General features: G+C 40.4%; 2 protein-coding genes across 4 annotated transcripts in view; one reads left to right on the forward strand and one right to left on the reverse strand.

Annotated features, from left to right (window-relative positions):
- Positions 1–37: 37 nt before the first annotated feature.
- On the reverse strand, positions 38–19,499 carry RBM18 (RNA binding motif protein 18). Of its 2 annotated transcripts, none has more exons than XM_064490496.1 (6): positions 19,377–19,499; positions 16,588–16,706; positions 10,289–10,415; positions 7,207–7,293; positions 5,455–5,540; positions 38–2,062 (listed from the first exon to the last, which is right to left on the reverse strand). In XM_064490496.1, exons 2-6 carry the CDS (start codon positions 16,698–16,700, stop codon positions 1,903–1,905), a joined length of 573 nt encoding a protein of 190 aa, XP_064346566.1. In that variant the 5' UTR covers positions 16,701–16,706; positions 19,377–19,499; the 3' UTR covers positions 38–1,902. The 2 variants fall into 2 exon arrangements, with proteins under 2 accessions (XP_064346566.1, XP_010996325.1); XM_010998023.3 differs by having other exon boundaries at positions 16,588–16,716.
- Positions 19,500–19,533: 34 nt separating this feature from the next.
- MRRF (mitochondrial ribosome recycling factor) overlaps positions 19,534–25,105 on the forward strand; it is a 56,455-nt gene continuing 50,883 nt past the window's right edge. Inside the window, exons 1-3 of one of the 2 annotated variants that reach the window (XM_064490497.1) lie at positions 19,574–19,591; positions 20,041–20,182; positions 24,240–24,451. In XM_064490497.1, coding sequence (XP_064346567.1) covers positions 24,268–24,451 — 184 coding nt within the window. In that variant the 5' untranslated portion in view covers positions 19,574–19,591; positions 20,041–20,182; positions 24,240–24,267. Of the gene's footprint in view, positions 19,592–20,040; positions 20,183–24,239; positions 24,452–25,105 lie in introns of both variants that reach the window. The other variant, XM_010998004.3, reaches the window with a different exon arrangement.

A 25,105-nucleotide genomic window follows, 5' to 3' on the forward strand; every position in this document is an offset into this window, starting at 1 on the left:
TTACAGCAGGGGATGGATGAGAGAAGACACAACCACAGACACTGTCTTGCATTTATTCACACAGAGGAATAAGAACTGGTACAAATAATAAACACTGCTTTAAATACAAATAAATAGTTCTGGTTTCTAAAGGAAACAACTCCAGATATTTTCTAAGTTCCTATTAAAAATAGATTATTTTGCATTAAGTCAGTCCTACTCCACAATAACCCTTTGAGGACTTCAGGATAAGATGGTGAATTGTATGCTCTAAGAAGTCACCAGAAAAATGAGATGCTTCCACCTCCCTGAACTATCCCCCAGGTGGAAGGAGAGTTACTTGCATCTTAGAGCTAACAAATACAGAAAGTATTCACCTTTTAAAGATACCTGAAAAATTCTGCTTGGGAAAGGTGGTAAGAATTTCTCTGACCCAGTTCTGTGAATTCTGAAACCTCATTATGTTAAAGTTTTGGTTCAAGTGTCTTAAATTCATGTATGCTCATAGGATGACAAGTTCCTATAATGAAGCTTCCTCTCGCTAGGAACAATGACGGTAGACAGCCTGTAATCACTACGAGTGACACCGTGGGTAATACAGTGATTTACCTGGTAAAGCAGCAATGGTGCTGCCCAGTGAAACAGTCCATCAACCTGGCACCAAGAGGACCGAGACTCCTGACAGAAGCATACTCCCAAATCTGTTGATTTATTTTTATTTCTCTATTGTTCTATTTAAAATGCTCAAAGTGGCAAAAAAAAAAAAAAAAAAAAAGAACCTGGGGAGAAATATGTTCTACAAATGAAGAATTGTCTTAAAGTCATGCAGTCTCCCAAGCTTTTAAAAACTACAAAAAGCATGAAGTCACTATAGTCTTGGTGCCAGAGCAGTGCCTGCTCCATTGGTTTTCTGTGTCCACGCACGTCCCCACCTCACCCCTGACAAGACAATTCAATTTCTTCTACTCAGACCCCTACACACTTATTAATAAATAATATGTTTGACAGAGATCAATATAGCAATGTTTAAGTTTTCAAAGAAAATTTGCTTTTCTATTTAGATTAACCATGATACAATTCCAAATAGAACATTCTCATGCTATTAAAAACAATCTCATGCAATAAATGCAATTTTAAAAGCCCCACATTAACAATGACATTTGGTATTATAGAAGGCAGGATTATTTAGATTTAAAAAAAATGATCAGACAGAATAAAAGTTGGATTTCCAAACAGAACTCCTGTTGTGGTATAAAATGCTAAATTTCAGTCTACAGTTTTGTCGACGCAAATGATTTTAAGATATACACCATGTTTCCCTAATTGGGATTTTTGAAACAATAAGCATAATTCTCAAACAGATTACCACAACATTTGCTCAAAGAACCAGCTCTTTTTGCCAAGAACTTTTTTCTTTTTAGTCCAGTTGGAGGGACTTCCATTGAAAATTTTGGAACAACAGTTCTGAACATGATTCAAAATCTCTCACTTCCCTCCCTGTCTTTTACTTTTTCTTTATGTTGTAAAGAGAGTTGAGCACAGAAAAATTTTTTTTTTTTAAGATGGATATTAATAAATTAAGTTTCCTGATTTAAATAACAACAGTTTTATGTTTGCCTTTCTCTCTGGCACACTATATGATGTTTCTAGAGTTACAAATCCAAACAAACCAGCCAACTAGAGCATCCCAGTGTTCAGATCACAGTTTTGGATACAATCCTATTTATTCTGGATGATGCTCAATTCCACACATACTTCAGGGAAGAAACATCCATAAGAACATCCAAAAATGTCATGTGACCAAACTCTTAACATGTGATTGTGCTCTGCTGGATAGTACCATTCACATCGACAAAGTACAAAGGCAGAGGATTTCAGGTGTGGAGACCAATTTGCTTCTGCTGTTACGGGAATTCATAAACATCATCTTCGGGACTTCCAGGCTGTTCTAGAGTAAGGAGTAGTCCTTTTTTTGTCTGGTGGCTTGAAGTAGGAATAAACAGGCGCTGCTGGATACTCTGCATCAGGATTTTCCGCCATCATTTTCAGCTTTGCTTCAATGGCTTTTATCTTGGCAGTGACGCTAGGAAAAGGACAGCAGAGGATGAGAGTGGGCCTGGGTACACGGAGAGGACCCCTGCGTATTTCACCTTCGTTGTGCCGCTTGTGCGTATCAGAGAAGCAACCAGATACTCAAACACAAACACGAAAACGTTTCATAGAAAACACACACAAAAATAATTAATGTTGTCATTTTAGGAAAGAGATCAAGTCTGAACCATCTATTAAGTTTTTACTGTATGATACCATTAGGAGTATTTCGCGTGTTGCTACATTTAAACCTCTGACACCAACACTTTCAGCACTTTAAGGCTTGGCAGATGGTAGGTACTCAAAATAATTCGTGTAGAAATTGAAAGCAGAGTCTAGGAGAGGTATCTGTACACCCACGTTCATGGAAGCATTAATTCACAATTGATAAAATGTGTAAGTAACCCGAGTGTCCATTAGAGCATGAATGGCTAAGCAAAATGTGCTCTGTCCACAAACTACAACATGGATGAACCTGGGGGACCTTGTCTTATGAAACAAGCCAGTCTCAAATAGACAAACACTGTATGACTCCACTGACACAAGGTACCTGAAGTCGTCAGCATCAGAGAGAGAAAGCGGAACAGTGATTGGCAGGGGCTTGGGGGAAGTGAGAATGGGGAGTTACTGTTTAACAGGTATAGAGTTTCAGCAGAGGCAAAGAATTGTGGAGACGGATAGTGGCAATGGTCGTACAAAACTACGCATGCGCTTAATACCAGTGAACGGTACACTTAAAAATGGCTAAGATGGTAAATGCTATGTTACGTATATTTTACCACAACAAAAAAAATTGGAAAAAATAATCCATATAGGCTCATCCCTCATTTTGTAGATGAAGAAAACGAGGCACAGAAAGAAAGGTTAACTTGCCCAGTGTTACTAGCAAATGGTAGAGTTGAGATTTGAATAAAACTGGACTCTGGAGCCCCTGCTATGAACTATTACACTGGACCACCTTCTGAATCACTGAATAATAGAAAAAACATTCTGGAAATCCTATGAAGTCCCTTTTTACTGTCATTTCCAGAGCGCTTACAATGGGCCAGGCAGTGTGCCCAGGACTTTACTTACATCGTTTCTAATCCTTGCAATGATATTGCAAGGGTTATCATCTATGTTTTATAGATAAACAAAAGCAGAGAGGTAGCGATTCACCCAAGGGTCACACAGCTTGCAAACCGCGGAGCCGGGATTCAAGCCCAGCTTGTCTATCATCAAAGCCCTTGCTTTTTCCCTTTGTTAGACTGGGAGCTGAGCAGCCTGTATTAGACAGAAGGGGTGAGGAGACACTGCAGAAGGGGTGAGGAATTCCCTTTGCATCAAGGTCACTACCGACCCCGGACCAGAATACAAAGCACTCAGGCAGAGTATTTTTTGGCCTACAGCTCACTTTATTTTCAATTCTTGATGCTGTCAATGATCTACAGTTAGGGAGAGAGGCTTGGGAAGAAACATATACATGGCCTTTTAAAGATTTTCAAAAGGCATACATGTGCACATATTCCTAACATTACACAGGCAATGTAAAATTAAAAACTAAGTTGCAATAAAAAAGAACCCTGAGGCATTACTGAGATGCATTCCAGCACCTTTTCCATTAATGGAAAATTAACAACAAGCCATTCATTCCATATAAGTCATAGGGGAAAAAAAACTTCTCTAATTAAGCATAGATGTCAGTAGGGAAGGATGTAGCTCAGCGGTAGAACATGTGTCTAGCGTGCACAAGGTCCTGGGTTCAATCCCCAGTACCTCCATTAAAATAAATAGCCTAATTACCTCCCCCAGAATAAAAATAAATAAATAGATAGATAGATAGATAGATAGGTAGGTAGATATTAACAGAAAGTTATGAGCCGAGGTTCTCTGATTGAAAAATAAATGGAAAACACTAGGCTAGGTTATCTAGTGAAAAGAGCAAACACTGAAAATAAGACACTGAAGACATGTTCACTGTTAACATGGAGATCACCAAGCACAAATGCAGTCACCCCTTCCCAACACGAGCTGGATTTATGAAAACCTCCATGAAAAACTAATCTGTGGTTAAGGAGGCCCAATATTATGGAGAAAATAAGATAGCTGAAATAAGTTCCTAGTGAATCCATGAAAGTCATAATAATTTTTTAAAAAATTGGGGGGGGAAGAGTACAAACTAAATCAGCACAAAATTAAGAAATATCAACAGTATTAAACAAATTAGTAACTATAAAATTAATTTTAATTTACCAATTTTATCAGTCCTGAAAACTTTTCAGGATCACCTTCCCCTGCGGTTTAATGAGATGCTTGCAAATCCGTTTTGTTTGGTTCAGATAATACACAAGAAAGGTTATTTGTTTTTCTCCGGTTTGGCCCTCTATCCAAATAGGCATCGCTTTCCTGACTTCACGATGAGTGTTGACTTCTGATCCTTATAAAACACTGACGCTCTTTCACATACCTTCTTCCTCTCCCCTGGAACAGGCTTCAGAACTGTATTCCTGTATTTACAGCCTGGAGTTTCTCTGAAGCAGTAACTGAAAGACTAATTTTGAAGTCCGGTAGACCTGGCTTTGAATCTGGACTCTGCAATTTGTTACCTGCGTGATCTTGGCCAAGATGTTTTACCTCTCTAAACTTGTTTCCTCATATGTAAAATGACTATAATAGTACTTTTGCCAGAATTACTATAATTGAATGTCATAATGGCATGTAAAGTATTTAGCACAGAGCCTGTTTCATAGTAAGCCCAATAAATCCTGGCTATTGCTATTGCTCACGTTTCTTCCCCAGGCTACAGTGCTAAAAAAAAAAAAACCCTCTACTTCGGCTCATCCATCTACTTAACTTCCCCTTTCTCTTCCCAACCCTCAATTCTTTCTGTTTTGAATTAACTGCAAAGACGTAATTTACAATTTGTAGTACCAGAACCAAAACTGTTAATAGTCGTTGAAATGGTACATAAATTTAAAGTGCTGCAAACTCAAATTCTGTATAAATTTTGTTGGGGAGAAATTAGTGTATAATGACAAATGCTGAAGATTACCAAGGCCTTATTAAAATGCCTGTTTTCAGGGCAAGGACTGTGATATACCTTTGCATTCCCAGTGCCAAGTGTAATAGCTGGTACATGGTAAGTACACCTAGCCTTTTTTGAGTGTTATGAATTCTGTAAATGGGGAGGAGGTATGAATTCTGTGCTCTGGTGGGTACAGGAGGAGGTGAAATGTATACATTCTGGAGATTACCAGAACACATCTCTCAACATGTCAAAAGCTAGTAGATTCTACTCTACATTAAGAGTGCAAGGTTTACTAGAGCATGAATGGAGGTTAGAATGAAGAAATGGCTCAAGCTCTTGCAGACTGCTTTGTGTCCTCCTACAGGACACCATCTTACCTTAGGTTAGACTGAGTCGGCTCAGTGCTTGAGGACGGCTCCAGACTAATTGGAAGGATCTTATCATTCTTGTTATGGTCGTACCTCTGAAAGTAAGAAAAAGGCAAATTACTTCACTTGGGCAGAAACCAGCCCTTTACTGTGGCACATGTGCTCAGAAACCCCAACCCCATCTGTGTTATTGTTAGATTATTTCTAGACAATCTTAGGACTGCTTTATACTCAGAATTAATGCAAAAGTCCAGATAGTTTTGGCCTAAAAGTTATAAACTTTGAAAAAGAAGTTTAGAAGTGGTTTCTCATCTAGCCATTAATCCTCCTTATTTGGTAGGAAAAGAAATTCAACCTTTCTACTTGCAGATGGCACAAATACACAGCAGGATTGCCCTCTTAACATTCTTACTCTGTCACATATCACCTCTTCCAATATTGATTTTGCTCTGCGCAAAGCAATGTAAAATTTTGCTAGATTTCTGCAAATTATCAACCATAAAGTACAACTCTTAACAGGTCTAAGTGGAGAAGAAAAGAAACAACAGCTTTCAGCCACTGATCCAGGAAACATTCTCTGGTAAAAGAGTAGTTTATTTGATGTCAGGTAATTATATACTTCTTTAAAAAAGTAAACACAATTTTAAAGAGCAATCAGGAGCCTCTGGTCAAAAAGACTTGTAGGAGAAGAGAGCCGCAGGGCACAGAGATTCTCAAATGAAAGACAGAACGAAGGATGGTTTATTTCTCTTGCGCCTCTTTTCAATGAGATGCAGAATGAGAAAATGACAGCCAGCTTGGCAAATGAGACTTGATTTTCTTTTGAGTAAAAAAAGTATTTGGTAATTCTTGTTGTTTCTATTTTTAAGGCAATGTGTCCTAGAAATTGAGAAGGCTCAAAGACCCAAAGTGTCTGAGCTGTGTTTTTCAGCTTGGACACTGAACTCAAATGTTTAATTACTGTGACTCGTTACTGGGAAGCTTGTTGGGTAGAGTCTCTGATCAAAAGTCATGCTTATCTAGCTACAGATTGAGGCTTTCATTTTAATTGCCACAAATCTTTTTGCAGACAGGCCTGTCAAGACCACACTGCAGGAGAAAGAGAATCAACTTTGGGAATTGTTCCACTGCACATAACTTCACCTGTGCTGGCAGTAACAGAATCCCACTTTTTTTTTTTTCATGGGTGTAGCTTTTCCAGTGTATTTTCCCAATAGAACAACTGGAGATGAAAATGACAGTTTGCTACTGCTCGGACCTTGGAGTCAATAAAGACACTACAAATAACTCTCAAAATCTCGGGAGTGAGGAAATGCCAGTGCTTTCAGCATTCTTACAAACTACCCATTTCTCAAGCATTTAGAATAAACAATTCAAACTCTCCACAGAATTGAGAGGCTGGGAAGAGTCTAATAATGCCTAAAGCAACTAATTTTAAAAATAAATACATTTTTTTCCTCCAAAGAACAACCCCCACTAAAAAAATAATAGGGGTCTGAGTATACACATCAGCCACATGGAAAAATCAATCAGAAACAGAATCTGCGGGTATGTGGAGAGAAACAACGAAGGAACTTAATCCCTCCTGAGATGTTTCTCAGAAGAAAAATCTGGCAACACACATGGTACATACAAGCAGGAGACCAGAGTATGGCCGCTCCAGATGTGCAGAGGCTGGGATGCAAACGGGTAATGGACAACTGTCCTTCAGAAGACTCGTTTAGGGTGAGCTATGCTGTCTTTCCAGCCCGTCAGACTTACCTTCACTTGAGCGTGAGCCCATCGCACCACCAGCTTCTTGGACAGAGCCAGCTTGCCATTGAGACACTGGATGGCTTGTTCTGCTTCCTGTTCAGGACAGGGACTGAGGTTAGTCAAAATTTTAAATGGCTGACTAGCTGTATGGGTTCTCACAGGGCCTCACTGGCTTTGATGGTTGAATTTCTAAATGCTTTTGGTAAACAAGTGGCGAAGCATTTACAATTTTAAAAAAGCAGAATAACAAAGAGGGTATGAGTTTTTGTAAACGCAGTCAAACGAATATTCAAATCCTGGCTCTGTCACTTACTGGCAGTGTTAATATTTGGCAGTCACTTAATCTCTCTGGGTTATTAGCCTTTTTCACCTGTAAAATATGGATATGACTACTTGGTCCTCAGTGGCTGCCGTGAGAAGTCAAAGAGCACAGGCAGAAAGCATGGAGCATACGGTAAGCACTCAACCAATGTCAGGTAACAATTTTGTTCCTATTAGGTGACACTTTTCTACACACTTCTGTTAGTTAGAGTGGCACCTAGTATGTGAAGAAACTGTACTCCTCCTGGGGATTCTGAAACTATATCCTGGACTAGCACTTATCCCCCCTGAATCTAAAGTGAGAAACAGTCACGGCTTCAAAGGATATGGGAGTGAAGGAAACCAGGCCGGAAAAAGCAGGAGTGAGTCAAAGAGACTATGAGCAAGGTATGTGTGTGAGCCAATCTGTGCACCTGGTTTTCAGAGCCAGAAGTTCCCTGACCCTTTCCCCATCAGATATAGGAGCAGCAAGGTTGAAAGGAATTCCTGAAGCTGGATAATTGGCACTCTAGGACATTCCCAGGAAGCCTGGCTGTACTTTTCCATCCTGCCAAATCTTCTCCGCTCCATTTGTATCCGTGAGGCATACGGCCAAGTGTAACCCACGTTTACTGGGAGTGAAGAAGCCCTTAAGGAACAGGAAGAGGAACAAGGAGAGTCTGAGGCCTCAGTGTAAGACTAGCAGGCATTCCAGTCTGCTTTTACTAGTACTTCTCCTGGTCCTCTGGGTCTCATGACATTCAACAAATACCTGAGTCCCCACTGTGAGATAAGTGCTTGTCACCGGCATCTTGCTTCACTATGGCACACAAAGCTGAGGGATAGGTGAGATGTTTTATTCTTCTTTTAGTTTCATTTAGTGAGTTAGAATTCACATGACACTCTCTTTAATTCTGTAGCATCAGCAGTTGTTAAGATGCCAGCAGGTGATAAAATGTTTTAAAAAATAATTTCCTATTTCTGCAACTTGTTTCAAAATTCATGTATTCAACAGTATTATTAAATGCCAAATGTGTTTTCACATGTACCCTCACCTGTTCTCTCAACTTCCTATAAGGAAGGAGGGTGGAGGGTGTGTGTTTTTAATCCCCATTTTTAGATGAAAACTGAGGCCAGAAGTTAAGAGGCTTGATTTGCCCAAAGTTAATAAATTAAAGAGCCAGAAATCCAAGCTAAGGTTTGTGACTTCTAGTTCAGTGTTTTTAAACCAACAGCTACCCTCAACATGACCAATGATTTTAGTTGTCTGTAAATATCCTCATCACACTCTATCATTAGAGAAGAATAAAGTACTTTAAAATGCTAACTATATAGGGCATTCTTTCATTTTGTTTTCTCTAAAAACAAAACAAAAACTGAACAATTAGAACAACAATGTATCACTTATTGCCTATCATATCTGCAAAAATAAGAGGAAATTAAAAAAAAATCCCCAGCACTAGTAAGGACAAATGACACTCTCACAGTTTCAGAACATACTGATACATCATTTTTTGAAGGCAATTTGGCAGTCATGTTAAGAAAAAATACGCATGGCCTTTGTTGACACCACTTCGTTTCCACGAATGTAGTAAATATGCACATAGTTAGCGCTAAAAAGATGTTCATTACTGTACTGTTTACACTTGTGAATCACTGTGGACAACCTTAACAGCTAACAATTGGAGACGAGTCAAATAACTTTTCATATGCTCATATGATGAAATTTTATGCTGTCATCACAGATTACACTGATTAGCTTTTAAACTAAATAACAAGTGTATACTAGAGATACATCAATGAATTTGTACATATATCTATAGCTACATCAGTGAGACCACAGTATGATAGAGACTGTTATCCTGATGTGTATTAGATGACAGAAAAAATTTTAATTTGCTCTGAGTGGTAAACAGAATATGATTCTGTTTGTCTGTTACAAGCTGCACATGTGTGTATGTGTGTGTGAATGTGAAGAAGGAAGCAGAGACTAGAAAGGCACATAACCAAACATTAAAAACAGTGATTATTTCTGGGTGTTAAGCTGGTAAATGAAGTTACTTATCTACATTTTCATCTGCAAGAAACATGTATCACTTTTACAATAAGAAAAACACCCAAATACAATTATTAATAAAACAATAATGTGGCACTGTTCCCACACATGACTAATAAAGCTATTGAGCTATAAACAGTATCTCTATATTTAATAACATTAAAATTCATTTCCCTTATCAAGGTATGTCCACTCCACGGACTAAATTTTAATACAAGATACATGGAGGTATCATGGTTGAAGCTGGCCGTTCTCTTTCTCCATTTTTATTCAAATTTGTCCGCACTTATTCTGATACATTGAGAAGAAGGGTACGTTTTTAAGAAATCAAAATAAAAGAGTTTGTGGGTGGCTAACCACAGACAGGGAGGGCTTCTGCACCACGGGGCAAAACTACTGAAAGAAAAGAAGGCCTGCCGCTAAAGGAACAAACAAAACAGAACAGGGAGGAGGATGTCCACGTGCTTAATGTGGGCATCCCAAAGCATTTGGTCAAGAAAGTAGGTCAGCCGACCGCCTTAGCCAGCCAGCCTGGGGTGGGTGGGACGAAGATTCTGTAAGCTGTTCACTAATTCGTTTACTGAGGATCACTTTTAGGACTCAGAGCAAGGCACACAGAGATGAATCAGACGTGGCTCCTGCCCACAAGGAACTCCTATTCTAGTAGTCAAGAGAGACGCACAAATAACCATGAGAGTGTAAGCACTGTGAAAGGGGGAGAAGTTCAATTACCTGCTTAGTTTCAAAGTTAACGAAACAGTACCCGCGAGGCTGTCCCTCCAAGGCACCTGACTTGTGGAAGAGGAAGTCAAACTGCTTCACTGTGCCAAACTTCTGCAGGAGCTTGAGGAGATGGTATCTGAGGAGAAAGAACAGCCCATGAGACCCTCTGGGAATTCTGTTGGCCACTCAGCAAGAACTGTGAGATAAAAGCAGGAGATAATTTATCCCAGGGATAAAATCTCACACCCCCGCCCCCTGCCTTCCTCCAAACTGTTGTGTTAGTTTATCTGGCAAAGAGAGTTGTTTGCCTCTATTTGGAATGGGAACTAGAATTGTCATGGCTATGCGTCTGTCCAGCACAAAAATACCAAACAAAAAACCACACCTAACAAACAGCTGTCTGCCCCACAGCACCATTTGTTTTTCTTTTGCAGAAAAGCTCAAAAATAGTGTCGATTTATTTATTTTTAATTCCTTGGCAGTGAAATAGTATTTGTGAATAACTGCAACTCCATCAGAAACACACACCCACACTCCAAAAGTCAAAGACAATCCTATCTCAAAAATAAACAGAGTAACAAACACACATACATTCACACAAACAGAAAAGAACAAGCCTGGAAGACTTCCCTGTTAGGTTTCATAGTTAATCATTAGCCCCAAATTGCACTTGGGAGAAACTGCCAAAAGCCAAAAAACCACAGCTAGTGGCACTTCCTTAAGTGCTTGGGAGTGTCCATCCCCGATGTGACAGAACCTCAGGACAACGTGATTGAGGCTGGTCTCACTGGGGCAGGGGAACCCGGCCAGTCCTAAAAATCATCCAGCTGCGGGTAACCAGCCAGCCTCAGTTGCTTTGACATGATCTATGCTCTGGAGCGTGGTCCAATAAAGAAGACAGACACCACGGAAGACATTTACACACGGCAGGAGGTTCACCCAAAGCTCCTACTTGCCACTCTGCCCCTCACCCTCTTCTTGGATTCCTCTCTCTAAAACTTACTTGGTTTCTACAGAGCTCTTAAGTTATTCAAACAGATGTGGCCTTAACAGGTTGCTGTGGCCAATCTCAATTCCGACTTCCTGTCATCTGATGTAAGGGTGAGACAAACCAACAGCTCTCCCGTTTCCTTTTCCTTTGGCCTTCCTCCTGGCATCCTCCGCGCTATTCAAATGGAGTCAAGGCTTTCTCTAAACAATGCTGTCCCTGTGATACTAAAAAGGTATCAGCCCACATGCTAAATCTGTTATTACTGGGAATTCTACCCCACAGGGAGTCAGTAAAGCTGTCGTTATAGCCACATTTATATTCACATTGTTTTCTAGGAGAAACGCATCAAGATTTTATTCTTGAGTAAGAATCCCCTTTGGGAGGCAGAAAGATATAAAATGGATCATAAGCTACACTAAATTTGAGACTAATGCACATCAACCATTATCCTGGATCAGGTGCCTGACACAGTGGAGCAAGGAAGACATAATACAGGTCTTACACTGAGGCAAGATGCAAGGATCCCAAGGCATAGTGTGGATATCAACCTAGTCTTTAGACCTGTTCTGAAGAAAACAACTGTAATCCTCTAGTTTCCAAATTCTCAATTCCCATCACAATACCTCAACTGCTAGTGAGAATGTAGGAGGCGATTCTCCAGGGAAAAGGGAGACACCTAAAGTGCACATTTCTGGTTTCACTTGATTTTTTTGAACAGGCTTACAGCAAGGGTGAGTCTCTCAAATGCACAGGCAGATGGAAGAGAAGCATCTCTCTCAGGGTCTTTAATTCACAGCTGCATCTTCCACTTAACTATACCTATTCAAACCTTAACACTGCACCAGTTGCCGTGAATGGTGGGTCAAACCTGTTTTTTAAAAAGCAAACTAAGGGCTCTGTGGGCTGGTCATCTTTTCATTAGCTCCATTCTGCTTAATAGCAGGAAGGTAAGGAGATCGGCATTTCCTAGGAAATGAATTTTAATTTACTCAGGGAAAAAAAACAAAACAAAACACCGACAGATTATTCTTTGAAAAGCTAACAAATGTGTTCTGCCCGAAAAGTGCGACCTTAAGATTCCAGGAACATCTGCTTAGGTCTGTGTCTTTCAACTTCTCCAGAACTTCTTTTCTTGTTTGATAATTTCTTGAAATTATCGGAACACCGAAACAAAAGGAATGAAATGTTTACTATTTTGCTTCCTGGAGATGGGGGCTGCAAGCTTAGATAGTGAAAGAAGCCTGAAGAATCTCGCTCTCACATCTGCAAGCACTTTCATCTGCTGCTGAAGTACGGGCGAGCTCCCTACTCATCAGAGCCTTGCCTCACTTAATGAAACGTGGGCCCTTCAGGAGCTGGAGAATTAGCACACCAGTCCCATACGTATCTCTGCAACGTAATCAGTGTTTTCTGTAAGGGGTCTTTAAAACGGCCTTCCTGTCCAATGGCACAGAGTTAATTAATCTATACAAATGTTAAGATAGAGACCTACGATGTGTCAAGAATTGTATTAGGCACTTGGACTATCCAGAGGAATACAACTAGGTCTGTCTTCAAAGACCTGACATCCTGGTTAGAGGAGAGAGATATGTAAACAAACAATTCTAAAACAGTGTGAAGCTTGCAGATAGAGGAGTGTACAGAAGCACACAGATGGAGGGGACCAACTGTGCGGGGAAGGTGGTGGTGGTCAGTGAATGCCTTGTGCAAAGACATAAACATGAAAAGAGACAGATTCATCAGAAGAGAGTAGGGACAGGTGGGGAAAGATGTGTGCTGAGTGAGGGAATTTTAATTTGATGTTGTAGGGAGTGGGAAGCTGATGAAATGACATTCATTAAAGTTTTTTTTTTAATGCACAATTTGTTTTAGAGAAAATTTTCCTTATAAACTTACAGAAATTATTATGTAGTGGGTCTTTGTGTATATTCCCTATATGTTATTAAATGGTCTTATTCTGTTTCAAATTTAAGTAAGCAAACAGTGAAGGCTGTTTCATGGAAACCAAGGCATGAGAAGAAGCATGGGTCACAAAGTAAAAATAAGGAATGGGCTGAGAGAGACTTAGGGGCATCCTCAGGGGGAAACACTTTTTCCTCACATGCTCACGCATTTACTCTCCCTTGCATTCTAGTGTGTCCTTGAAAGTCTCCATCACAAGGGCATTTCCAAAAAAAAAAAATTTTTTTTAAAATAAGATACTTCAGGTTATGACTGTTCAGTTATATGGACTGTTATAATATTTGTGCAAAAAGCACCAAATTAAATTAGGCAGTGGGAAATTGGTCCAGTCATCAACTACTTCAGTAAAACTGCATCAACTTACTTAACTCTTCTTTACTTATAAAACAGGTAATATCTGTTCCACTTACCTCACAAGGTTGTTGCAAGCTTAAATAAGAGGAACTAAAGCAATGTTAGACATAGAAGACATTTTCAGATCATTCAGTTGAACATTCTCACTTTATAGGTAAGAATTATGAGGTATAATGTAGTTGAGAGGAATCAGAGTACAGTAGAAAGAACACAGGTTTGGAATCTGTTATCTCCATAAATAAAAGCATGTCATCATTCCCTTAAATCCAAATCTCTAAGATCTATTAGTTGTACAAATATTTCTGGCATGTAACATGGCCCTGAAATGGTCAGTATTGCAACTACAAAGTGAACAGAATATCAAGAGTGCCAGGTAGTTGGTTAGCAACGCATATTCTGTTGAAAAGAGGCTAAGAGACACCCTACTATAACCTGAACAAAACTCAGATTAATAACCAATAGGAACACACACAAAGGATGACTAGAACTAACTACAAAATAAACTTTGAAAAATTGAAAAGTTTTTTTTAACTGCCGCTGTTTTACATACCCCTGTAACCACTCATGACAGTCAATATACACTATCACTTGTCTTCTACAAGAAGAGAGACAACATTTGTGCAGGAGGGGCATTCAATTCATTTTATAAAAGAGATCAGGAAGAGGAATGGGAAAGAGGAGGGACCTGTGTAGGAGAGAGAGATAAGGGTCTGCTGAAGGGAAACGGCAGGAACCAGCCGAGACTGGTGGGGGGTAACAGTTTAATTATGCAAACTGGAGGGTACTCTGCAAACTTCTGTTAAGAGTCATAAGAAGTTTAGAGATTTGGATTCAAATAATATATTCTGAGATTGGACGACAAGCCAGGTACCACATGTTCACATAAGTTTCATCATGTAATCCTTCAATGTTTGGGAATGACTGTATTTTAATAATTAATCTAAGTCCATCATTACCTACCTTGAGAGGAACAGGATCTGAAAGTTTACGCACTTCAAAAACTTGGAAGAAAACCACATATTTCTACAAGATAAGACCTATCTTACTACAATGTTTGGTTTCTTTCTTGTAATTAAATAAATTAAATGAGGTAACACTAAGCATTTCATGCTAACCATAAGCTATATATGACTGGCAGTTATGTCTTTAAAAAGAAATTTAATAAATCAGTTTGTTTAATCACAAAAATGTTTTAAAATAAGGAATCCATAGAAGAAAACAGTAGAAATGATCTCCGGTGAGACAGAGGTGGGAATTCACAGGTAGAGCCCGCAAGGCCCTGATCAGGTTTAATACTTGATGTCCACCTTCGGCCTGATATAAAAAAAGCAGAGATATCGGTGGGAAAGTTTTTGAGTCAATGTTCCTATTAATGCTCTTACTAAAGAAAACAGTCATATACTCCAACGTAAGACATAAACTGAGGTGGCAGATACCCATTTGAACCTTCCTGTCAAGCAGCAGGATACAATTAGAACAAGAGTATCATTACAGGGAACTGCAGCCAAAACAATGAACATTGTTTCCATGCTCCACATTTCCATTCAGACAAGCAGAGGTGGGAATGGAAACCACTCTTGGGAGCATCCTCTCACAGCCTGGGTTTTAGATGATGGAAACAGGTCCTCCGTTTAATTCCCTCATTAACTGAGAGCTTGGGCAGGTTCACACAGTCAACCTCAAAGCCATAAGCATAAAGAGAGCCAAAATAAATCCACGGTCTATATTCAGGACCCTCGTGACCACAATAACATAATTAGAGGGCAACACATCTTAAATACCATCATAATTTCTAGAGGGATCCAATGATAGCTACACTTAGCCAATTTGAGCTTGAGCAGGTTTAAGGGACTAAACTTTCTGCCATGATCCTGACATACTAGTTTATATCTCTTTTCCCCTCTTGTAATCCCAACCCTTTCAAACACTTGCTTTCATCCCAGATTCAAACAAGCAGACTCCTTTGTCTCCTCTCCCCTTGCCTTTAACACGATTCCAAAGGCAGTGCCTTCTAGGACTGATGATACACCCCATGCTGGCTTTAAGCACTGACCCCATACAGCTCAATACACTCACCCTTTACTATCCTGCCACCAACCACCACTTACCCCTACTGAACGATTGGGGGAAGGAAAAACCTCTCAATTCTCTCTGCTAAGAAATTTCTTTCCAATATAATGTCCACCAATGGGGAATCAAGACAATTCAATTAGTTTGTGGCAACGGGCAAGGCACTTCCATCTCTTGGGCCTCCATCGCCTCTACTGTAGGATAAAACAGCTGGAATATGTCAGAGCCCTATAAATGACTGCGAAAGAAAGGGTGCCTGTTGCCAAAAGGCACAGGGTGCACCCCGTTCCCTCCTTTGATCAGAGCAACTCTGAACTTTCATTTTATATATAGGTTCTGATTACTTTAGGACAAGGTTCCTCCGATTTAGAAAGTTTGAAAACTGCTTAGCATGGCACTTGGTACACAGTGGGCACTCAAATAATTTAATGAATAACTGAAAACCAAAGGGACTTAGATGATCTCTAAGATCCCTTCTGATTTTCTGTAGTTCCACGGCTGATTAACATGAATTAGAGTCAACTGGTACCTCTCTGCCTTTTTGTGAAGGTATTGAGACTTCTTCTGCTTGTTCCTTCATTTTAGGGAACAAAAGTATGCCCATGGCTGGTTCCAGAAAATAATTTCCTAGTCACTGGGTACAAGGATTCAAACTAGTTGAAAATAAAAGAACACCTTGGCAAGCAGGAAAAAGCAGTATAAGAAGTATATGATTTAAAGGTTATCCAAGTCTGTGTCTTTGCAGTACAAGAGTCCAAATGTAAGAAAAATGACAAGATAAAAGGCTAAAACAACATCACATTCCCTTCAAAGATAATTAAAACAAATAAAAGGGCCAAAGTATATCCTACATCCCTTGAAAATTCTCCTGAACATCACTACCACCATCATCCAATTTTGTAGGTCATGAACGAAAACACCTTAGACTTACTCTGTGATTTTGGGGTCCAGGTTGCCAATCCATAACCGGTGCCCTTCCTGTAGGGAACCCTCTGAAAGGATGGATGCATTCTCCAGGGGAAGAGTTTTGGTTTCTGCTTCCATCAATCTCTATGAAATACTAAAGGAAATGTAAACATTCAGGCAGGAGAGGAGCAACACTGTGTGAACATGAGACTTCAAATTCAATTCAACAAACATTTATTCAAGGAGAGCATGCCCTGGGCAGTCCTTCAAAGGCCTCAGTTATGTCACAAGCAGGGCCCCAGCACCAGTTCCCTTGGGACAGCTCCTCTGGCAGCCAGAGAGCAAAGGCTTCCATTTAAGGTGAAAGGGGCGTGGTTTTGCGTGTAGAAACTAGTTTTCCTCTTCTAAAGCCACAGACTGACTGGGCAGGAGGCCAAAGTCTCTATTAACTACATGATACTCCAGCTCAACAACTGTGACCCAAAATATGCCTTGGAAACCACCAGAAAGCAAGTCTTAATGACACTTAATGGTATGGGTGGGGAAGAACAACAGTAAGTAACCAATTAGTTATTATTATGTTTAATACTTTGGGAGACACTGGAAAGAAAAGACTAACTTTCTCCTTAGTTATTCTAGCTCCATTTACTAGCTCTGTAACCTTTGGCAAATTACTAAACCACTCTGTTCCTCAGTTTCCTCATTTGTAAAATGGGGACAATTAAGAGACGTGTAGATTCACTGAGTTAATACACCAAAAGCATTAAGAACAATTCATGGCATCTTAGAAGCATTTGATTAATTTTTGCTTAAATGATTATCAGCCTTAGTTCCTGAAATGTCTCATCTCACAGCCAAAAAAGGAGGATGAGGGTTATGGCGCAGACAGTAATCGAAAGAGCAAAAACCTTGTGGTCAGAAGGCCTGGTTCCAAATTTTGGCATTTCCACTTGAAGTCACTTTCAAGCTTCTGTTTCCTCATCTCTACATAATAAACCTTGCCCTGCTTATAACTTAAGAATTGCTGAGAAGACCAAAAATGAGACAACAAATGTAAAATAAAGCTTTAATGCATAATGTGGTAGAGAAAGAAAAGATAAAAGGGCTGGGAAGCTGGCAGGTTCAGAACTCCCTGCCGGAGAAAACATGTGCGCTATAAAAGCAGACGTGCTCCGAGATCAGTACTGTGGGAACTGTGTGTTAATAACAGCTGAAGTATAACGAACACTGCCATCATCTCTTATTCACCTCAGCACAGACTATACGGTCTGGCACACAGTAGCCCCGAGATAACTGTTAAATTGTCATGTGTTTACTATCCCCACACATGAAGGTATTCTTCCTCTCTCACTCACATATTCAATCTGTTCCATAATGGGTGACAAGCAACTCCTAACTGCTAAACCCAGGGCTATGTGCTGAAAATAGAGAAACGAATAAGCCACAGCTCTTAATCCTACTTCCTGGGAGAAAGGTGAAACAGGCATAAACAGAATCCCAGCTGTGGGAACTGGGAAGGAGAAACGTTTTGTCTTCTCCCTGCTTTCCTTTCCTCCTACTTTCTCCCAGATCATTCATTCAAAAAATTTTTATAGAGCCTCTATTTTCCAGGCATTGTCGAGGTACTGGGGACAGGGCAGTGAACAAACAAGGTCTCTGCCCTCTGGACGCTTATATTTGGAAGAGGGGCAGGACAAAACAAAAGCAAAATAAACAACAAAATGTAATGTGTGATAAGTGCTGCAAACAGTTAAGCAAGGCTACTGACAAGGAGACTGGGGTTGGACTACTTTAGAGTTAGTGGGGAAGGGGGACCTCTAAAAAAGACGACATTAGAGATGAGACTTGAATGACAGAAACTCCTGATTTTCTCGTGTCTAAAACCGGCAATAATACCAACAGGTACTTAATATCACACAAGGGTATCATTTTTAGCAGGAAGAATGCAGACTATGGAGCCAAAGGATATGCACTGAAATTATGGCTTTTGCACCCAGTTATTGTGTCTTTACCAAGTCATGATCTCCCCCTTATGTGCCCTATTCTCAGAAAAGCTTTCCCTTTTAGGGTAGAGAATCTTGTTAGTCTATCAGTCACCTTTTTATTTCCATATAAGACTAACTCAATGCGTTATATACTGTTTTATCTTCTGTTTCCCTCACTAGAATGTAAGCTACTAGAGGGCAGGGCCTTGCCTATTTTGATCATGATTCTATCCCTGCCTGGCTCCTGGATGGCGCTCAACATCACCGAATGAATCAATGAAGCAGGCCACCTCAACACTGGGAGCCTGTTTCTTCTTGCTTCTTATATTGGGCATAATTATCCCTACCTTAAAGGTTGTTATGAGGCTTAAATATGACAATACATGTGACAGCTTAGCAGGGCGTTTTTTGAGGAAAGGTAAAGTGTAATAAAAGATCAAGAAGGCATACGGCCATCAAAATCCTTTGGGTCTGCAATGGCGACAAATCCTTAGATTCAGAGTTCACAAAACGCCTACTCCCCTAGCTAAGCTTCAACGACCCTGGAAACCAGGAACAGTTATTTAGGGTAACTGAAGTGCAGAGAAGCAAATGTGCTTGTTCCCACAAGCTAACAGTAACGGTGGGGTCAAGCCTGGAATCCCAGCTTCCCGATTCCTGGCCGCGAATTCCCAGATGCGATGGGTTATTACTAGGATTGTTATTTCCGGGCCAGCGGCGGGACAATCCGGGGCGGGGCCTGAGAAGCTGTCTCGCAAGGGCAGCCTCCTCTGGGAGCCCCTTGAGGGGCTGGCGCTAAGGTGCAGGCGGGCGTCGCGGCCGGACTCACCTTGTGACCCCGGCGTCGTTCCCTCGGCTCATGCCCCCAAAGCAGGTCCCCACTCCGCGTTCCGACGGCCCTCTAGATGCGTCCACCTCAAAGCCGCCAGCTGCCAGGCCTCCCGTGACGCACTACGCCTGCGCCGCCACGCCGCCCCGTGACGTCACGCCGCCCGCGCCGCCGCCGTCTCGCGAGTCTTTTGCTAGTACCCTGGGAGCTAGCTGGTGAGTGGCCTCGGCAGAGCCTCGAGGCGCGCGCGGGGTCCGGGTGCCAGAGACCTCTATTCAGGGACCTCTAGGGGATTTTAGAGGGTTTGAACACTGTCCCCGATGCGTTCCGTTCAAATCCGGCTTGACCTTTATGGCTGGGGGCGGGGCCTGTGGATCAGAGCGAGTCTCACGGGGTGGGGGCGGGGCTCATCGCTTCAGCTAGGAACTTCCAGGATGGGAGGCGGGGCTTGTCAAATAGTAGCTGCTGTTTAGTAGCCCGCTGCCTGGCAGGAACATTTAATCTTCGGAACGATGCCATGGGAGTAGGTATTTTTATCCCCGGAAGCTCGGAGAAATAACTTCATCAGGGTCACGCGGCTCGTGAATGATGGCGCTCAAATTCCAAAGCTTCAACTTTTAGCCATTACTCTGTTGTCATTTCAATAGCCCCTCTCTGTTTACAGAGTGCTTCTGCAGCCCCTGTCTCATTCGGTCTTCCTGGTAACTCTGACAAATAGTATTGTCAACTACAGAAGAGACTGAGGCCCAGAGAGTTTGACCTATCTAAGGTCACATACCTACAAAGTGCTCTTTCCCAGGCCTTCTGTAAGTTTGATACCTTTTTCCTTTCACCGTGCTCTATTGCATTCTCAGAATCTTGGAGAGCTTTATACTTGGAAAGAGTGAAAACCTGGTCTGACCTTTTACAGTTGAGGAAACAAGACTATGAAGAAATGACTTGCTACAAGTCTCAAGTCAGTGGCAGAGTTTCCACAGATGCTTTTTGAATACAGGGTAGTTAGGAATCTATAAAGGTAGTTATGAAACTGAAAAGGATGGTTGGCAAGGAGTGATGAGAGAAGGAGCATTGGAATCCAGACCTCCTAGCTCTTAGGCAGAAACCCGTTCTCCACCTGTTAAAGTGTCTCATCCTTAGGCTGTGCCAGGGAAGTGGTCCTGCAGATAGTTAGATACTGTAAATGCCTTCACATGGCACTGAATTTAGAGAAGAACTTGCCCTGTTATCTCTAAGTGAAAATACAGCAAACCAGGAGATAATGGAAGTAGTGTTGGGAAGTAGAGCCCAGGACCTTCTGTCTGAAGCTTAGATTTCAGTTCTGGTGCCAGCATTGTGACCTTGTGGAAAGACTTAATCTTTCTAGACTTTAACTCATGTATTCATCACATTTATTCAATGTCTCCTATGTTCAGGATTATGCTAGGGACTGGGAATACAGCTGTGAACAAGACAACCATAGGTTAGTCCTTGTAGTGCTGATAGTCTTATGGAGGGCATTAGACAATGATCAAATAACTACACAAAAGTTAATTGATATTGTTAAAGTAAGTGCCTTGAAATAGTACAGGATATTGTGACAGTGGGCGATAGGACATTTGACCTCTTGCACTAAGTGAAACAGCCAAGGAAGGCATCCTCTGAGGAAGTGATGCTTAAGCTGAAATCTGAAAGAAAGATGTGACATAATTTATTCAAGAAGTGGGGGATGATCATTTCAAGCAGATTCAATAGTATGTTTGAAGGCTCTGGAACAGGAAGAGTTTTCAAGGAAACGAAAGATTGGCTTGCTTTTTTGTAAAATGTGTGTGGTAATCACAATCCTGGTTATTGTGGGAATAAGGTAATCCATGTGAAAGTATTATATATACAACAAAGGCTTGTATGTGCACACCCACGTATATAAAAATGTGCGTATTATAAGCTAATATGCAACTGGATTGGTAGGGGTTGCTGGGACAGCGAATAAGCCAAGACTTTGTGTTCCTCATCTGATTCTTTATAAAATTATGAAATTTTATGAAAAACAGGAAAATTCAACTTTTGAGAACCTCAACTTTGAGTAGAGAATATGTGCTTCAAGTAGTTTTTAAACCATTTCAACAGTTTGAATAATAATGCCAGTAATTGTACTGTTTTATGTACACAGTATAGAATAGTGGTTAAGAGCACAGACTCTGGAATGAAATTGCCTGAGATAAAATCTGGGGCAAATTATTTATCTGTACCTCTTTTTCTTTATCCATAAAATGGGTATAATAATTTACTTATCTCTTAGGGTTATCATGAGGTAAAAATGAGCTACCGTATGTAATACAGTACTTAGAATTGTTTCTGACACATAGTTATCACTATATAATTACTAGCTATTGATCCATTGTTATTGTTATAATTACCTTTTTAAAGAGTTGTTAATATCAACATGATAAAAGATGCAATGGAAACTAGCTCAGAGAAGCAGATGATCTACCCAAGATCACATAACTAATAAGTAGGCGAACTGAGATTCCAGTTCAAGACTGCATCCAAAGCCCAGATAATTCCTGCCACATTTTTTCTGAATGTAGGTTAGTTTTGTTGTATAATACTTGGGCTCTTGTAACATAACAGTTCCTTTCCTCAACCTTCTGTGCTGAACTGAGTGTTAGTATGCGTGTTCTTAAGGTAAAGGGTCCAAGGGGCTGCCTTTATTGAACTTACACTTTGAAGTTTCCTGATTTCTGTGCAATTAAAATCTACGCCTTAAAGCATTTCAGCAATGTGGTTTATTTATAGAGTTGTCTTCCGGGTCACGTGTACTGGGTCTGCTTTTGGGTTGCGTTTTCTGTCAAAGGTTGTTTATTTCTAACCCACTTTGATTTCCTGTTGCTTTGTGGATTAGTAGTATGACCTGCAACAGGAACACCAGGAAACCTGTCTTAAATGGGACAACCAGAAAGAGACCCTGTAGATTAAAAATAAAAAAAGCACATTATTTATTATACAGCCATATTTGGACATAAGTATGGGTTAGGCATTGGCTATATTAGGCAAAAACCTATATATAGAAACTTCAGAGGCAGATTTCAGTGAACAGTTTTGCTGCTATAGGGCAGAGCCATTAGCTCCATTCCCTTGGCCAGTGACAGTCTCTTTAGGCCTCAGCTTCTATATCTATAAAAAGGAGATTATTGTACTTTCTTTGTGGCATTGTTGAGAGGATTAAATGAATCATATGCATAAAGCAAACAGCCCAAACCTGCCTCCATGGATAGTAGCTATTGATAATAATTAAAGAAGAGGAAAAAATTGCTGCCATTTTTAAATGTAGCTCTGTTTTTACTGACTTCATACACTGATCACTGACAGCTAGCCTCTCTTGCTATTAAAAATTCCATCAGGAAAAGTCATTTGCCTTTGTGCAACTCATTTGCTTTTCTTAAAAAAAAAAAAAAGGTAGTAATGATAGCCAGCTTTATTAAGCAGGTACTATATTCCTGGCACTGTGCTAAGTTTTTACATGCATTCACTATCTCATTTTATTTTAAGAACACAATTATTTTTCTCATTTTGAAAATGAGTTAAGTGATGCCCCCGAACGTGGAATAAATTGCCCAAAGTTGAAATTTTTATCCAGATCCAGTGCTCCAGGCTTCCTTGTACGTTAGTAATGAATGACATGCAAAATGTCTTTATTGTGTCTGACCCTGGCATGGAAATCTTTGAAAGGAAAGGTGCTAGCTATCAATAGATATTCTTTTTTGGGGAAGGTTTGCTCCTGCTGCCTACTAGACACTGTGCCCAGTGTTTTACTTACATTAAATCATTTGTTATTCCCAACCCTAAGAAATAACTATAATTATCTTCATTTTACAGTTTGAGGAAATCAAGGTGCAGAGATGTTCAGGGGCATTTAGTCACTGGTAGAGATGGGATTAGAGTCTAAGTCTTGTGGCTGCAAAACCCATGCTCTTATTCAGTTACTGTTATATACTGATGTTAGACTGCATCAGAATTTCAGGATGGGATTTTTTAAATGAGGTATGGGACTGTTTTTCAAAGATGGTAGCTTCCAGGTATTTGAAGCTAACTGTTCCTAATTTTTAGCTGAGTAATAATGGCCAGATTCCTGGCAGAAGCCATTAATGCTGCATTTGCCAGTTAGCTGGAGCTGTGTTCTGTCCCAGAGGTAGCTGTAGGCTCCAGCGTCTTTCCATGGTCAGAGACCTGAGAAGTATAATGTGTAACTTGTGTTAACACCAAGGGGGGTGGCATTTTCCAGAGCTTTCGTTCTATAACATGGCAGACCTCAAACCTCAACCATGCTTCAGACTCACATTAAAGTGCATTCTAATTGGTAATCAGTGCATAAGGAACCAAAGAAAATTTTAATTAAATGCTGTCATGTGAATTTTCCAGTCATTTTATGCCTGTTGAAATGATTTTATTTAGTTTAAAGTCCTCTTCCAGTGCTCTGCCCTTCCTCTTTATAGTGTAACTTTATCAAGATTTTGGGCCTTTTCTCCTATAGAGGTTTAATTGCCATCATTAAGGATTTAGGCTGCTGCGCATTTATTTAACTCTATTCCCTGTGTACTCAGAGGCATTTGGTGTAGTGGAAAGACCATGGCAATTTGGAGTCCCGTAGACTGTGAACAAGTTACTTAATTCTCTGTGAACCTCAGTTTCTTCCTCCTATAAAATGAAGCTAATCCTATTTCCTTGTACAGCTGTTGGGAGGAGGATTAGAGATAATGTATTTAAATTGCCTATCACGTAGCTCAAAACTGATTGATAGGATTTGCTTGCTAACTGGCACAGATTAATGTCTGAAGTTGTAGTAGAGTCTGTTTTACTTACAGTGTCTTTTTGTCTTATTCTTTTTAGTGGATGTTCATAAGGATTGTCTTCAGTCATGGCCTTGGGTTTAAGGTGCTTCCGCTTGGTCCACCCTGCCTTTTGCAATTCCCTTGCAGCCTTGACCAGACCTGTTTCAGAAGTTACGATGAAGACCATGAGTGGAAGACGAAATGACCACGCGCAATACGTGGCCCATCCAGCTGTACCAGCCCGTCATTTTGCTACCAAGAAAGCCAAAGGTAGAGACCATATGACCTCCTCACTCCTGTCTTGTTTAGTCCTTGAATATCCTAGCTGGAAGGAATCTCAGCAATGTTCTGAATTTCTCCCCTTGCCACATGAAGAAATGATGTCTCAGATGGTTCAGCTGATTAGGTGAAAAGGTCATGTGACAGAGATGGTATCAATCTATTATACCTCTTGTTTTAAATCTAAAAGAAATTAGGCATTTTTGGAGTCATGCTGCTTCATATGTTACCATGGCCCTGAAAATGCCTAATTTCTTTTAGATTTAGAATTAGAGGTGTAGGTGCCAAGTAAACCAGAATACTCGTAGCAGGGATTAACATCTTTTCTCCTTCTTGGAAGATCTGTGTTGGAAGTAAAATTAAAACGAGCAGGTTGTTGGGTAGGAGGTATTAGAGCTGGGGATTTAGATGGATGATCTTAATGGCTTGTGTCATCCAAGAACGAGACTTTGATATACCTCAGTTCTCAGCTTAAATATTGCTTCCTCAGTGAAGCCTTCCCTGGCCTCTTAGACTGGATCAGGTCCCTCGTTACATGCACTCGTGTGCACTGTTATTTTACCTTTGATGTACTTAGCACAGCACTCATTAATTAATTAACTGGAGGATTGATTATTGTTTGTTATGTCTTCCATACTGGACCTT

This window comes from Camelus dromedarius, chromosome 10 (assembly GCF_036321535.1).
Source record: "Camelus dromedarius isolate mCamDro1 chromosome 10, mCamDro1.pat, whole genome shotgun sequence".
Classification (NCBI taxonomy): Eukaryota; Metazoa; Chordata; class Mammalia; order Artiodactyla; family Camelidae; genus Camelus; species Camelus dromedarius.

Bases quoted from the DNA above. Each gene is read 5' to 3' on its own strand.
- RBM18 (XM_064490496.1), bottom strand. From the start codon at position 16,700: ATGGAAGCAGAAACCAAAACTCTTCCCCTGGAGAATGCATCCATCCTT. The intron at 7,294-10,288 runs GTAATTGAACTT...TGTCCTGAACAG, and splicing joins TTAACTTTGAAACTAAGCAG to GAAGCAGAACAAGCCATCCA. The intron at 5,541-7,206 runs GTAAGTCTGACG...TCTTACTTTCAG, and splicing joins GGGCTCACGCTCAAGTGAAG to AGGTACGACCATAACAAGAA.